The sequence below is a fragment of the Cyrtonyx montezumae genome, unplaced genomic scaffold (assembly GCF_038088225.1).
Source record: "Cyrtonyx montezumae isolate F1298 unplaced genomic scaffold, pur_monq_1.0 scaffold_3, whole genome shotgun sequence".
NCBI lineage: Eukaryota > Metazoa > Chordata > Aves > Galliformes > Odontophoridae > Cyrtonyx > Cyrtonyx montezumae.
Window position 1 is genome coordinate 79,460,161 of NW_027072034.1, and position 16,852 is coordinate 79,477,012.

General features: G+C 39.5%; 1 protein-coding gene across 3 annotated transcripts in view; it reads left to right on the forward strand.

Moving 5' to 3' along the window:
• The window catches only part of CMSS1 (cms1 ribosomal small subunit homolog), a 223,032-nt gene that overhangs the window by 196,398 nt on the left and 9,782 nt on the right, over positions 1-16,852 (forward strand). For all 3 annotated transcript variants that reach the window (XM_065742051.1, XM_065742052.1, XM_065742050.1), the window contains exons 2-4: positions 6,983-7,071; positions 12,672-12,743; positions 15,334-15,463. In XM_065742051.1, coding sequence (XP_065598123.1) covers positions 6,983-7,071; positions 12,672-12,743; positions 15,334-15,463 — 291 coding nt within the window. The remainder of the gene's footprint in view (positions 1-6,982; positions 7,072-12,671; positions 12,744-15,333; positions 15,464-16,852) is intronic.

Consider the following 16,852-nt stretch of genomic DNA (forward strand, 5'->3'; position numbering starts at 1 on the left):
GAATTATGGGTAAGCTGGGTTGTAGCTGTACTGCAGGTTAAACCTAACCTTGATCATGCGAGATAGATTCTTCTTCTCTACTTACTTGTCTGCAACGGGGAATTTCCTCCGACCTTGACCCCAGATATTCCCTTTATTTTGTATTTTGGTTCACTGCTAGCCAGCAAGTCAAAAAACATCTTGGAAGTACCAGTTGAATATTGAAGTGTTAAAACTTAGGTAAAGGGAGAGATTACCTGTGGGACACTTTTTCTTGGCCCAGTCTGGCTGCATCTGTGTGCTAAATGACTGCATTATATTTTCCCCTTTCAGTGTAAGAAAGAGGAAGCTCAACCAAATATCCTCTACTGTAGTTCATCTGTGGTAGATGTGTTTTTCTCAATATGCCAAGGATGATGTTTACACATGTAAACATGTTGTCTTTGTAGTACAAACTATTGCTAGTACTTTTAAGATTATGCATGCAAGTCCTACAGACAGTTTGTGGTAAGTTCTGTCTTGACACATGTCTAGGCAGAATGGGTCTGGGAAGGAGCTTATGCCATCTGGATGTTACCTAATGGGACAAAATTGAAGTCCTGTTCAGTCTTCATTAGGACTGTGTCTCTTGCTAGTCGGTTGCATATTGTGTGCCCTTGTATGTGCTTCACAAATGCAGCGTAAGATACCTTTTTTTAAAGTGCCTTGGCAGGTTAAGTCTGCATTTCAAGGTATGCTCACAGACACGAGGACTTATTGTGCTGTATCGGGATCGTTTCAGAGAAGGAGTTCATTCAGACAGGAAGGGAAAACAGCACTTAGACTTTGGGAGATGGGGGCTACTTTGGGATAATGACATCACGTCTAGTTATCATGGAGATTGCCTCCGTGTTGGGCTAACTGTTCTCTGTTGCAGTGGGCAGTAAAAGCTAAAAATGATGGTACCCCACTGCTAGTCACCTGCAACAGAACTTCACATGCACCTTTGTGCCTCTCAGTACTAATAATGTATGCCACTTCAATCACAGCTTTTCTCCTTTAGTTTGAATGTGTCAGCATATCCGCAATGTCATAATGTTTTACTAGTCATTATACAGTGTACATGTTCTTCTGCAGAACGCTTTTTAAAGTCACTTTTTTTTTTTTAAAATGCAGTGGTTATCTTCCCCAAGGACAAGTTACTTTTTTAACTTGTTAACCATCTCCCTATTCCTCTCCTTTTGTCAAAGAAGAAGCTGTGCTTGGAATACTTCAAAATATTTGAAACATCAAGCCCTTTTTCTTATTTGATCAGCCCCCTGTCAGTTCTGTTTCATTGAAAGACTTCATCTGTTTCTGAATGGTGTGGTTGGCATGATGACTGTGACCACCTGAGCCTTGTGTTCCTCCTGTCTTGTGGGATGATGCTGGAGTGATTTGTTTAGATACTGTCATTGTCACTTTCAGGCCAGCTTTGGTAACCAGCTCAATTGCAGGGGCAAGAAAAATTCAGACGAATGCATTGACATTAAGATTAATTAATCTGATTCATTACAAATTTAGTCCAATTTCAAATGACAAAAGTGTGAATATGCCTGATTTCAACTGTACTGTTTTCCTAGACCTTCCTGTCTGCCCCCACTCCATTATAATTTCCAAAGAAAAGGAATCTAAAATGACAGTTAAAAAAAGTACTGCCCAACACACTTGACATTTTACTTAGGATCAAATATTTTTCAACCTGTTGGCTTTGAAGTTGGGAGCTCTGAGAAATACCTTTTCCCCAGTTTAAGTGATACAGGTCAGTACTGTTTAACTGACCAATAAGCAAAAACACAACCTGCAAAGCAGCCTGAAGTTATTCCATCATAGCATGCCCAAATTGATTGAACCATGCCTACAGAGTAATGTCAAGGGCATGTTTTCCTGCAATATGCTTGAAACTAGAAAGAGAGCACAGTGAATACAAAACCTATTTCTGCAACGTCCTTGATGTTTTGTTAAAAATTGAAAATGTGGGTCCTATTTAAAGTTTAGTTTTAGATGTAAGGCAATTTTAGAGCAGTCAGAGGAGGAAGGAAGTCAAGGGTGGAAAAAGTGGGAGGAATGAAGTTTGTAAAAATAAATTACATGCAAGCTTTGTTTTCCTATATGCAATTCTGGATTAGTGTTGATATATAACACTGGTGGGAGCAAAAGGAAGAATGCAAGAATTTCTGTAGTAGTTCAGACCTGTGGGCTCTTCTAGCCCAGAATACGTCTCTGTCTGTGGACAGTGCCAGATACTTCAAATAAAAATTGAAGGAGTATCCCTTGAGGATGCAGTTTCCCTCCTAATTCTAGGGTAGAGATGAGTTGAACTGGAAGAAATGAACTTTTCCTGTAGTGCCTTGTTTTGCTGGAGGTCTTCTGGATGCCAAAGAAGTGTCTGATCTCACTAAGCTTCCAGGTTTAAAATAATAATAATAATAATCCAAAACTAATAGAAAGTATTCTCTCAGGTGTCTTTGGGTACATAAGCAAAATAGTATTTTTTTTGTTCCAAGTTTTCTTTTTAATTACATGGTCATTGTTCCTATATTATGAGAAGTTGCAAGAACTATACCTCATTATTTTTCCCCTCAAAAACCCCTTTTGTTTATCCTCTTTTCTGGTGAAAAAGTTATCATAAGTTCTGCCATTCTTGTTAGCTTTCCATGTCTTTATTTTGGTGCTAGAATGGCCCAAACCACAAGTCATCTTTTCCAAATTTTAAGATTCTTTTCTGTTCCTTTTTTGTTTGTAACTTTCTTTAATTTTGAAGCATTTTAAGGAGTTCTTCCTAGTACAGTTTCACTTTTCCAGTCAGTTAAGCTTAGTCCTTAAAAGAATGAGTTATCTCTATTTGTGGTCACTGTAAGTCCTGTATTCATCACTTCATACTAGTGGAATGGCACCGTGGAAGTTGGAAGTGTCAGTAATGATGAGACACCACAGCAGGCACAAACTGAGTATGCTAGCTAGTATGAACGACATCGCATTCTCATCAAAGCATGTATTGCTACCTTCTGTATCATCAAAGCGTTGTCTGCTTTTAAAATAGTGGAATAAAGGACAAAGCAAATATGCAATCTTTGTTTGGATAACTGTTAATAAAGGGAGTGTTTAAAGGGAGCCTATTATCAGAATACCTGAGTGCCTCTTTTTGTACGTGTATAGATTTATCTACATGCTTCTGCATTAATGCATTTGTATGTATACATTCAGTATACGATGCACTGAAGCATAGGTGCGTATGTTAAATTTGTAAGAAATTAAAAATTCTTGTGCTGAGATTTAAATATTGAATATTGTGATCATTAACATAAATGAGAAAGTCTACTCATGGCAGGGGGTGTTAAGTGTAAATGTTTTTTCCATTTCAGCATGGTTCAAAGTAGAATCAAATATAAATACCTAATGACTGGGAAGCCTGTTAGTGTGTGCCATAGTGCTGACGGATAGCATAGGAGAGATACATGAATTCCAGAGCTCTTCACCTTTATATTTATATCAAGAGCATTACATGATCGTTTAGACGTTGATGACCTTGTGGTTCCATAATGTCTGCATATCACAGGAAAGCAGATGCAAGGGATTGTTGTGCTGAATAACATTGCCCCTTCAGCAGTGTGTTCCAGGAGCGCCTGCCCACTCATTTGCACAGGGGAGATGAAAGTCAGCATTGTAGTAATCAATTAGGTTCTGTCTTTGTGTCAGCTGATTATTAAGGAAGGATATGTACTCTCTTCTTTTTGGACACAGAAGAATCTCCTGGGTAGCTTGACATCTCAGAGCTGGGCAAGCTATGCTGCTGATGTGGGTATTTTTGAAATCTGTGAGTTGGATATCTCTGCTTTTATTCACATCAAATTATGATTTATTTGTGAATAACCTCACTGATTTCAAGGTAACTATCTGTATAGGGAGATGCACTGCTTAACGTGAGCAAGGGTGGCAGGGTCTGGCCTGTGGGACTTGGATGTCTAGAACAAAACCCTCCTGTCATACAGGAGTTGATGAAGTGTCACAAACTATCACAGCTTGAAGCTAGCTACCACCTCAGCTGGGATGTGAGTGACCGTCAGTGAAACAGACAAGAACTCCTACTGTTGTATGAAGTGAAATATTCAGGTACTGAAGAAAGATGAGCAAACAAAGAGCTTTTGGAGATGTTTGTTGAGTTTGGGGCCAGATGTTGGTTTCTTCTTTTCATTCTCGCTGGAAGAGGAGGAGGACATTGCATCACAAAGTGCAGCCCATAACTCGGATGGGCAGTGAACAGGTGGTACATTGTTTGTCAGGCTATTTCATATCATGGAAACCATTTGTCCAGTTTTAGGTTGCTATTACCAGCAGTGTATCTTTTAGTTATGAGAAAGAGAAGAGGTTATTTAAAACTTAGGCTGCCCCTGTTTGCCTTTCAGAACATGCCAAGTGGGTCTTAAAAAGGAATGCCTAAAGATCCCAAACATTTTTCCCTGAATTATTTAATGCTACTCTCATTTATTTCCAGTGTGGAGTGAATAGATTAAGAAAGAGCTGGCTCAGCAATTCAGTTCAATGAGACATGCGTGGATATATTTAGAAATGGTGTTTGAGGCTTAAGTAGGGATGAACAAGGACAAAGAATGGGACTAGTTCTGATCTCCTGCATGTTCTTCATTTTTATCACCTATATACAGCCTGCTTGCATGTAGCGCAGCCAGGACCTCAGGGCTGTGGAGCTGGTATGTATAAAATGAAGCATCTCTCAAGTCATGTCAGAAGAGACAGAGTTTATATATGAAAGTGTTGTAGTGCAGAGAGATGTGTAGTAAAAGGAGCCTCAGGCTCCTTGGGAGGAGAAAAAGTAAAAGCCCAGACAATAGCCATGGATTTGAGAGCTCTACCATGAGAAAGAAATCTGTCTCATAAATCTTCAAGTTTGTATCTTCACATGCTCACCTGCTACCCTGTGTACAGGGCTAGATACATCTGTGGGGCATATTAATAATACATTTATAATAATATATATTGAAGTAAACCCTTATCACCATTGATAAAATTGAATTTTTAAAAAAAGAAAGAAAAAGGAAAAAATAGAAGTAGGCTTTGGGGTGCTTTCTCTTTTTGATTCCTAGTGGCTAAGAACCTTTCACATAAAATCTTATTCCTTCAGCTGATGTCTGATGGGTGCTCTTGGAACAGTAACAACCATGCTACAGCAAAAGTGGCAATAGTACTAGTGAGGAGAGGCAGTCATTCTTCTTGTTCATGATGGCGGCTCAGTAATTGAGTCAGTCAGACTCTGTTCCTTCTCTCAGAGCTCAGGTCTTAGCAACTACTTAGGGGACACCTTGATGTTATAGCTAACCTGTGGCAGGGACTAAAATGAGGGACACCTGTGCTATTGCTCTGCCACCAGCAACTTGCCTCACACAGGATCTCGTATGTTGTGGTCATAGTCTGTTCACAGTTTTCTTTCTCTGATGCTACTCTTTCTAAACCTATTGTAGTTTGCCAGGAATCTAATCTAATCAAATGAGATCTCATGATAAATGACATCCGACCTGCTAAAATATTCACTGACTTTCTCTGATTGCTAGCTTCAAGTTCTCAAACTTTTAAAAATTCTTAAAAGCTGTCATAACTCCATTTTAGCATGCTGACTGTGAATCAGGCTTTTCAAAGTGTGATAAGGAATGGAAATCACAAGACAGTATTTTCTAGTCAGAATGGTGCAGAGTTTGTTACCACTGGATTTTAGAAGCCATGGCCATAGTTGATTTTATGTCACTCATGTCCTCTGGCCTTCTCTTTATTCAGCTTACTGCTAATGATTGCATAAACATTTTGTAATAATCAGTAGTCAGATTTTCCATACTTGGATGCTTATGGAACTTTACTGTTTCTGTCTAAAATAAATAACCTTATCTTTGAACTGGCAGCTTCCAGCTTCAGTATGTGGGAAGTTTGAACAATCACTAAATCTTGGGAGGAAAATTCTAAAGTATTCCAGATACAGGATTTCTAATTACTCAGTTAAATAGAAGACTTGTCCGTGTGTATAGAGTTTTCTTCCCCAAAGTACTCTTAGATAAAACAGATGAATAAGAGAATGAGGGGGAACATTTTAATTTAAATAGCTTTCTTTCAAAACAAGCATTTCTCACATTTTGCTTAAACTGTGAACAGTGCCTTTACCTAAAAATACACTTACAGAAAATGTTCATATATATTCTTATATGGTAGGAGATTATGCAAATCTTAGAATTCTTCCTCTTACAGATAGCGTCAGTGAGGCTTTCTGGACTTGTAGATGGAGGTTGGGGTGTTTTCTTTGTGATTTGTGAGCATGTGTATGCATTGGTCATTTTTTTCTTCTTCCATCTGCAAGACATTCTTTGCAGAAGGAGATGACTTAACTCCTAAAAGGAGTATCAGCAAATTTAATGGGAATTATGTATTCTTCTCAGTGATCCTACAGTCCACAGAGCCATTTGCCTTTTGTAGTAGAACTGTTGCTCGTTCTGTTGTCTAACAATTTATTGTGATAGATCTGTAACTGTATGACTACAGTGCTAGGGATCATATTTAATTTGTTCAGAAATAACACAGAGTGATGTCATGCAGTTTGAGGTGTTGGAGCTCACCAGAAACCATTCAGTGTTCACTGTTTAGCTTATTTCACAGGGGTTTATGGATAGATTGGACATTTCTACCGGTGATACTGCAGATGGCACTGACTGTGTAGCATGCCAGAAAGATACAGAAATATCTCTTGCATGATCAAGCATTTTGAAAAGCAAGAACTAGGACTTCTCCTAAAATACATTTCAAAACTAGTTTACAGCTGTAATGGAAATGTTTATCATTTTAGAACTTATTGCTAACTTTGAGGTTATACGATTTTGATGAGATTGCAGTTGAAGATCTTACTCCTCTTTTTGAATGCAAAAATAGAAGATAAATGAAAAACAGAAATGAAAGCTGCACTATTTTTTTTTCTCCTCAGATGCTTTAGATGATGAAGCAATTGAGAAACCTAGTGACGAGTCAGCAACATATCAAGATCCAGATTCCAAATCTGCTGTGACAAAGAAAAGAAAGCAGGTATGTAAGTTTAGAAGTTGTGTAGAGCATAGAGATGTTACCACATAGTGAAATGTAATCCCCATTGCTTCACTATGAAGGGGTTATTTTCTTCACTTTTTGCCTTGTCTAATCATATAATAAATATAAAAATCCTATTTTTAATTATTTTTGCAGTATTTGGAAGTTGCCTCCAGTCCATTTCAATAATAGCTCTTGTTTGATCACAGAATCACAGACTGTAGGGGTTGGATGGGACCTCTAGAGATCATGGAGTCCAACCCCCTGCCAAAGCAGCTCCCTAGCCCAGGTTGCACAGGTAGGTGTCCAGGTGGGTCTGGAACGTCTCCAGAGAAGGAGACTCCACCACCTCTCTGTGCAGCCTGTGCCACTGCTCCGTCACTGCACTGGGAAGAAGTTCCCATGCACATTTGTGTGGAACTTCCTATGCTTCAGTTTGTGGCCGTTTTCCCCTTGTCCTGTCACCACACACCACTGAAAAGAGTCTGGCCTTGTCCTTTTGTCTCCCGCACCTTAGGTATTTATAGACATGGATGACATGCCCTCTGAACAGAGAGCTGAACAGATCCAGGTCTTTCAGCCTTTCCTCCTAAGAGAGGTGCTTTGGGCCCTTTATTGTCTTTGTGGCCCTCTGCTGGACACTTTACAAGAGGTCCCTGTCTTTTTTGTACTGGGGAGCCCAGAGCTGGGTACGGTACTCCAGGTGAGGCCCCACCAGTGCAGAGTAGAGGGGGAGGATCACCTCCCTCGACTTGCTGGCCACACTCTTTTTAATACACCCCAGGATCTCATTGGCCTTCTTGGCCACTCCTCTCTAGCAGGTTATCCCCCAGCCTGTACCAGTGCGTGCAGTTATTCCTTCCCAGGTGCAAGACTCTATACTTGCTCTTGTTAAACCTCATCCGGTTCCTCTCTGCCCAACTCTCCAGCCTGTCTAGGTCTTGTTGAAGGGGCAGCACAGCCTTCTGATATCTTAGACATTCCTTCCAGCTTTGTATCATCTGCAGATTTGCTGAGGGTGGACACTATCCTCTCATCAAGGATACTTATGAAGATGTTGAAAAAGACTGGCACCAACCCCTGAGGAACACTTCTAAACACTGGCCTCCAACTGGACTCTGTGCCAAATCACAAACCTCTGGCTGCTGCCTGTCAGCCTGTCCTCAACACACCTCAACATCCACTCATCTATTCCACACTTCCTCAGATTTGTTATAAGGATGTTGTGGAAGACAGTGTCAAGTGCCTTGCTGAAATCAAGGCAGGCTGCATCCACTGCTCTTTTCCCATCCACCCAGCCAGTGATGGCATCGTAGAAGGCTACCAGGTTGGTCGAGCATGACCTCCCCCTGGTGAACCCATGCTGACTATGCCTGATAACCTTTTTATTTTCCACTTGCCTGGAGATGGCATCCAGAATGCCACGCTTGTCTCCAACAAAGTAACTGCCTAGCAATAAATGCCTGAGTGGCACTGCCATGTCCTTCTCCCTTACTTTTCCCCTTCTCCGATCACAGAAAGTCCTGAAAGCTTTTTCTTTAATGTTGTTCAGTGTTACGTAGAGTATTCCCAGGAAATGTCAGTAAGACCTGTAGTTAGCATTGCTAACTACAGAAAGAGTAATCTAGACCTCAGCTGATTTTAAGGAGTCTCTTGTTTGAAAGTTAATTTCTTCTGCCTCTTTTACATCATGCAGGAGAATAGACTTAATGACTGTCAAGTTGCTAAAGTGACATTGGTTACTATCTCTCATTGAGGGTATGGATATTAATTTAGACCTTAGGTCAGTAGTAAATTCACTGTATGATGCCTAGCCAATAGCTCAAGTGAAAATCCTTTGTAAAGGTGTTCTTTTTTTAGTAACAGAGAAGTGTAAGCAATACAGTAGTACTTAGCATGCTCCTGGTGTCTTTCCAAGGAAACCAAAGGTGAAGTGAGTCAAATGTCTCAACTGGTTTCCCCATTTTGATTAGGAAGGAGAAAACTAAGTTACATAGGAGAAAGCTATATTGCCTTTGTGCGTGCCCTACCTGAACATCAAATGCAAGGAATTCAACTCAGTGAGGATTCTTGCGGAGCAGTTTTTTTATCACCACTACATTCACTTACCTGTTTAGAACCAAGTTAAGATGACTTTGTTTTTTTTTTGGAGGAGTTGCTTTGCCCATATTCTGAGAACATTAGAAAAGATTTCTGACACAGATTACCCTGCTGGGGAGGATTAGGACTGCTCAGCTGCAGTAGGCCCCCTGCCACAACTCTTTTGGTAATAAAAAGAACATGAGTCTGTATTTTGGAATATGGTTAAGTTGTTGTTTAACAATTTAACTCCTGGAGGCAATGGTTTGTGTGAACTCAATTGCATGTGTTGTTGCATACCTTTTAGCAAAGTTTGGTCTGAAGAAAGCTAGTAGTTTTGTAGTTCTGGTGCATGTAACAGTCAGTCTATTCTACTCGCTTATTCCTGCCTTACTCACAGGCTGGAAGCTATTCTGCTGTGGTCTTGGCGTGTTAAAGCCAGTCAGGAGACAACGAAACAGAATTATGAACATTTATGTTTCCAGTCTGCAGGCTGTCCACAGAGTTGCAATGAGATGAATAATTTGTCTCCAATCTGAATGGAGCATTGATGTGTTTACTTTGTCACAAACTCCAAAAGTCAGAGTACATGGCTGACCTAGAATGTAAACTTTCACACACACACAAGAATGTTTTCACTTTACATTTGAATTTCCAGTAACTTGGCAATATGTAAAGAAAAAAGGTTGTGTTAGAAATATAATACAGGAAATATTTTATGTTCTGTCTGTGATTAACAAACAAGGAATTTATGACATTTTAGTTCATAAATCAGTGGTCTCAGCATAAATTTCCTGTTTTCTGCATTTTAAGAACTTCCATATAAAATAGTATAAAAACAAAAAGCACAGGGGAGCCATGTCAAAAAACAGCAGGTTGTCTGTGTTGTGTCTTGCATAAGAAAAACATGTAAATGACTTTTTCCTAGGAGTGTCACACAAACAACTATTATGTGAGTAGGTAGGCAACTAATATTTGGTTAAGGGTCAGAAGTTCAGTTAGGTCACATACCTAAATATATTTTAGACTGCAAATCATCAAAGACATGTAGATTTACAGCCATTCACCACCATGAAGATTATTTTTCTCTTATGGCATTATTTTTAATGTCTGAATAGGACTCATAACAGCATGCCATGCCTAAATACCTGTATATGCTGCCCTAAAGAAGGGATTTTTGAATCCTAACATGATTTTTTGAGGAAACAAGGCTTTCCCTGCAAGACTGCTGTGTCCTTTATTTGCAGTTGAAAGAGAGGGCTATATGCTGCCTTCAGAGAAGGAGCCATGGCATTCAATGATACTTTTAAGCATTTGAATGAAAGGTGAGAAAATTTCGTTTCTCTTAGAGATTATTTTCCAGCTCTGTTACTTTTGTTCTTTCTTTATTCGTATACTGGTTGGGACTGCACCTGGTGTTTTGGAGATTTATATAAAATAGTTCACAGAGTGCATGAAGGGAGAAATGGGCTCAAAGTGAACAAGGCTTTTTTCTTTATACTGAAAGGGTCATAAATAGTGATTATGTTATCTAGGATAAGGAACTATTCTATGGGAAGAGTTTCAGGTTGGCCCTTTTTTAGCTTTTTGATTTCTTGGTAGTATCTCATGACTTAATCAATCCAAAAGCTTGTTCTCTGCATAAAATCTAATATGTCAAACATGGAATTTATGATAATAACACCTGGCAAGTGGTCTTCAAGTGTCTGTGGACAGCTGGAATATGTAAGGGTAGATCAGGAACTGAAGGCGGAAGGTAGTTGTTTCAGTCTCCATGTCTGAGAATGCTAATTTTTAAATTTATATATAAATAAAACACAAAACTTATGTTAACCCTGGAACGCTTTTCCTAAATGAAGTGAGTTTGTGCTTGCGGTCAGTTCTTTGATTTTTAGTGAAAAATAATATCTGACTACTCCTGACAAAACCACAGGGACAAATCTTTACTTGTTAAAGCAAGATATGGTCCCTGTCACAAGTTCTCATTGATCCAGGCTGTTTTATATTCCAGCCCTAGCTGTCGAGTGCTTTGCTGGCTCTGTTCAATCCCCAGCTGCATCTGCTGTGGTGGTTCCTCATTACCATTTCAAGTCTCAGACAGTTTCAGAGCCACTTCTGTACATTACTACTGCTTTAGCAAGTGCAGTGACTGTATCACAAGGCACAGAAAACAGGAGCAATCAATAGGTCATTTGTTCGTGAGAAGCATGATGGTTCCCTGTGTGCTGTATCTGAATTATCACAGGAAGCGGGGAAGATAGGAAAGGGGGTATGGAAAGGCACAGACATGATGGCCAGGCTCATGTAGGACAAGTGATCATGAAGGGCCCTCCTGCTGGGGCAGCAGTGCAGGAAGCACTCAGAGGGGCTCAGCTGTTCTGAGCCTCTGTTTTTTTCTGGCCTTGCTGAAGGTGCCCTAAAAAGGGAATGAATGAGCAGCTTCTCTGGCTCTTGACCAGACTCTCTTTCCTGTTCATTCTCTTCCTCCAGGCCCACCCCAGGGAGCACTGCTGTTCCCTGAATTTTTAATGTTCCTTGTGATGAGACTTCTACACTGTTTCTTACAGGAGCAGATCTTTCCAGCTGAGTGTATTCTATCAGGGATTTCTTTCTTGAAGCTCATTTTCCCCTTGCACTTTGCCAAGTCACCTATTAAGTTATGAAGCTTTTGTATACAGACTCATTTGTGTTTCCAGAATGCGGACATCCCTCAGAAGGAAAAAAGAGAAGAGAATTGCTATCTGGTTTGTTCTTCCAGACAAATCCTAACCTTGGCTTATATGAGCAGGGACTCTTACAAATGGATCACTTCAGTCTGCCTCCTCAGGCACAAAAGTGGGTTAGTAATTGCAACATGTGTTGGATGAAGATTATTCTGAAATGCAACATGTATTTTTCTTATGCATATTTGACCCTGCCTACTATGAGGAGGTAAAGAGTGAATGGAGCAGAACAAATTTGAAACACGTTTCCCTAAATTTTGCATTACAAATGTTAAAGGAAATTCGGGGCATTGATATTTTCCATTTATTATCACTCAGTTCCATGGTATCTTGCACCATCTGGATGTTTGCATTAGGCTGGTTGTTTTAAAGTGTTTTTGGCAAAATTTAGGAAAATGATCATGCACAATAATAGTGATTAAAAGTATATCATTGTTGAAAAGTTTTCTTCACGTTTTCCTTTTTTTTTTTTTTCTTTTTTTTAATTTATCAAAACCTGCTTTTCACCGTTTTCTGGAAGTGTGACTGTGTGTTTCAGCATTCTCTTCTTTTATTCTTCTGGCTGCAACAACATAAATCTCAATTCCAGAATTGCTCCAGATGTAGGGCACTATAAGAAATAGACCCTTTCTGCAGGTAGGGAGGTTTGGTTTTGTGTTTTTTGTTATTTTTTTCCCCCTTGCCTCAAATTGTATTTCCTGTATTTTCTCTTGCCTTCCTGTGGTGATGCTTTTTTTCCTCAGGTGATCGGATATCTAATACTGAATCTTTCACTTCTTTTTAATATGTGTTTTGCAGCCTACAGAGTGTTTTCTAAGTCAGCCTGAAGAAACACCGGAGAGCACTCTAAAAGTAAAGAAACGAAAGAAGGTACGAATGCCCTGGTGTGTACCTGGGAACTGGGCAGTGGGTATGCCTGCTGTTGTAAGACTCCAAAGTGGGGCAACCTTGCTACTGCGTGGAGCTACATAGTGTTGCAGCCTTTCTTAAAGAAGAATAGAAAATCCTACTCTTCTGACTTCACTCAAATTATCAGTTCATTAATTGAACTTCAGCATGGTGCCCATGCTCCTCTCAAGCACTGTGCATTATTTACACCCAGCTTGCATGTGTCACTCATAAGGAGAATGAAACTATCAAAGAAGGATTGCAATTCACTTTGTGCAGAATCTGCCTTTTCGGCTGTGTGAATGGGCTCCAACATGCTTTTCACCAAGACCTGTCCTTGTTCCCTCTTCTCCTGGCATAAGTATATAAATAAATACTCTGGACTGACTGTCTGGCCACGCTCCATCCTCGCTCAACAACAAACACAGTCTGCTGTCTAGATGGAAATAATACTGCACTAAGCAAGATAATTGTCTTTTGGGACAGTATGTATAAGTACTTGGCTCCCTTATGAAGCAGAGGTGGCTTTTTTTATGTTATGTCAGGCATCTTAATCAGCTAGTGAATGGATAGAGTCAAATTTGCTTTAAAAGCAGCTCTGGCAGAAGTGGCCATGGAGTTTGATCCGCTTCTGCCAGATGAAAATATCCCACAGCCAGGAGCGTTGAACCAACCCTAAGAAAAATATCGTGTTCCTAGGCAAACAACAAGCATAAGCATTTGGTTACACCTTTATTTTCATTGAGGCTAGGCATCTTAAATGATGTACACAACCTGTTAGCAAATGCGTCAGGAAGTATTTATCAGATTGATCCATTGTTTCCAAGCAAACTCCTCTCACCAAGTAGGGGGCAGGGGTGGAAACAACAACAACAACAAAAAAACATAAAAAACACCTTTGCTTTTAAGCATCTGGAACAAATTGGAATAAAAATAGTGAAACTTCCTGCGTTAGGATCATTTCCCCATAGCACTCCTCAAAGGAAGAGAGTTTGTTCAGGTGTCCTTACTCTTACGGACTTTCTCATTAGTATCAGGCTTCTTCTCTCAAGAGTGTCATAATTTTCTTGAAGGAATCAAGTGGCCCAGTGAATGACATAATGGTCCTGAGAAATGCTAGCTTACACTGAGTTATCAAGTGAAATGTGCCCAACGCTTTTTGTGTTATTGTCTGCTAAACTGTTGATCCCCAAATGCAGGTCACTGAAGGAGCTGGAGAAGAGCATTTCTCCTTAGGGCCCTGCCTTTTATATTTGCTAGGAATAAAAAAGGAGGAGTTCATTTGTGGACCTTGTGTGAAAGCTGCGTGTTCTGTAGGTGTCTCATGGCCATGCTTGAGAAAGCCAATTGTTGCAAGGCAGAAAAATATGACTGTGTCAGATGGTGCTGAAGCTTGGGAAGGAGTGCTGCAGATCCCGGTCCTACAGAAGCCAACCAGCTGCAAGTCCACTGGAGAGTCTTCCAGTGACTTCAGAGGGCTTTGGGCCATGCCAAAGGTAGACCAAGAGGAGCATATAAGCACTGCAGTTACCCGCCACCCCTCTGCAGTTGCAGAAAGTGGTTCCAGACCCACTTTGTCTCTCTACAGGATCACTTTTCCTCACAGACTCATACCTTATTGCCCTGTTGTAACCATGCTGTCCTGCTCTTCGCTTATGCTGCCACACATCTTTATGATGGCAAATTCTGTTTAGCTTGTGCAGCTGAGAAACCTCAAGCTGCCCTTTCACAAATGACTTATTTCTCAGTGAAAATTAGAAAAGCTGCAGATCCATTCTCTCCAGAATGCCTCTATCATTGAAAATCTTTTGTATTCTTAAGTGATGGCAGATCATTCAGATAATAGGAATCCTGGTCTGTTCTCCTTCTATAATCCATTTAATTATGTGAAAAATACGATAACAGTTTCTTTTCAGTGAAAATTCAAACCCATTTTGTGCTAACATTCCTAGGGCGTAAAACACAATCATTATGAACTCTTCTCCAAGCTCAAAAAATATTAGGTTTGAAAAATTAAGTGTTTTGGAAGGGCAAAACAGCTGCTGAACTCTTTCTGCTTGACTTCTGATTTGGTGAGCTTTAAACTCATTTTTATCAGATGTTGTATGATAATGTATTGTGAATCTAGCTAACCATCTTCCCAAAGAGATGGATAGTTCCCCTGTTTAACTTAAAATATAGCTGTCTTACAGAATAATTTGATTCCTGTATTTAATGCTTTAAGAACAATAAATTGAAACAAGTGATGAGAGAACTCAATTTTCAAACTACTGCAACAACAAAACCCACAAAAGTGCTTTTCAGTTGTTTTAGTTACAGCAGCATTTTAGGTGAGTGAACAAGACTTCCTGTCACCAGAATCACAGACCATTTTGTCAAAGTATCAGAGCTTGATCCTGAAGTCTTCATTACCACTACAGGCAATGGGAATCTTGTCCTGTTTGAAGACATTTTTCTAATCAAGCTTTTCTTAATGCAAATTAAAAGGTGTGGAAGAACATTTACTTGCAATGTTGTTATGTATCCTGAGAGCAAATATGATAGAAATAATATGCCATTACTTACTTTTTAGAAGAAAATTTCTGATATTCTGGAAAAATCTCCTCCAAAACCTGGTGTCCCTGAGGATCTACAGAATCTGCTTAGTCAACATTTTGGTACAAAACGTTCGGTGATTGAAATAGAGGAATTAAAACTGCCAGGTAACTTGACCTATATTAAATACATATATAATGAGTTTTTTTTGTGGCGCTGATGAGTTCTTTTTCTGTAGAAAAAGGGAAACTTTTGTCACAGGCCTTGTGAGTTGTAATCTCTTATTGAAATATTTGGTTATACAGTTTATTACTTTACTGCTAAGTAGGGATGTTAATTTCTTTGAAACAAACATGAGGATTTCTTCACGTATTGGATATGAACAATGAAAAAACAACATGTAAGGAATGTATCTGTTTATTTTTAAGTATTAATTTTAGGAGCTTGCTTTTCCAATAGCAATTACGTGATTCATAATTAGTATGTTCTATGATGCTGGTTGAGAAACACAGTGAAAATGCATTTCATTTCTGGGATTATCCTCATCTACCCAGATGTGTAATAGGAAGACTGAGAGGAGTAGACAAAGAAGTAACAAAACGTGATTCTGGCATGGTTATGAAATATTGAACACAATGCATTTTCAGGGAGTGGCATGAAAAGAGATGGTAGTTTTAGTCCAAGTTTGAAATGAACAAGTTTTAACCATGCCAAAGACTCTTGTTTTCCTTTATTCTATCTCCAATTCAAAGCCAATGATAGAAAAGGCAAAGCAGGAGAGAGCAGGGGTAGCTTCCATCTATCAGCTTGAGATTGAGTTAGAGATTAAGGCAACGTTCTCTGCCTCTTACTCTAGAGATGAAGAGGCATTGCCATTTTCTAGGCACCGTTCCATTATTTGTTGAGAGTGCATATAAAGAACAAACTGTCTGGTAACAAATCTGCATATATTAATACTACTTGAACTGTAGGTGACCTGTCCCTAAACTAGCACCCTTCTAGCCCAGCAGTGCTATCTCTCTTTTACTGTTTAAACTTGGCTTTGTAAATAAATATGCTTCTCTTTCATATGCATGAGTTTAGGGTGACTGTTCCTTATTTCTTCGGGCCAGGTTCATCTTTCTTATAGAATCAAGACAACCTGGAAAATGCCCATATAGATTGCTTTGAAAAGCTTATGTTAAATATTTCTGAGCATGTAGAGATTTAGCAAATAATAAATTGCTTTGGTTTCTTTCTTATTGGAAGAGGTGTTTAGGTTAGTGAAGTGATCTATTTCCATGTGGCTCTTGGGTTGGATGGGGATTTTGAATCTTTCTTTTTGTGCTAGGAGTTGGAGGATGAGAAGCCAAGGAGTTCACTAATCTTCTACAGCTATCAAGTCATTCATGTCAAAGCACTGAGCAAATACACGACTGCTTAGAGTTGTATGTTCTTGTTAACTGACACAGTGCAGAAGGTCAGGTTTGCAGTCAGTATGATCTCTTGCTACAAGCTGAAGCTATATGGAGTTTTTTCCCCTTTCTGAAACTTACTTAAAGTTGTTAATACTCAGT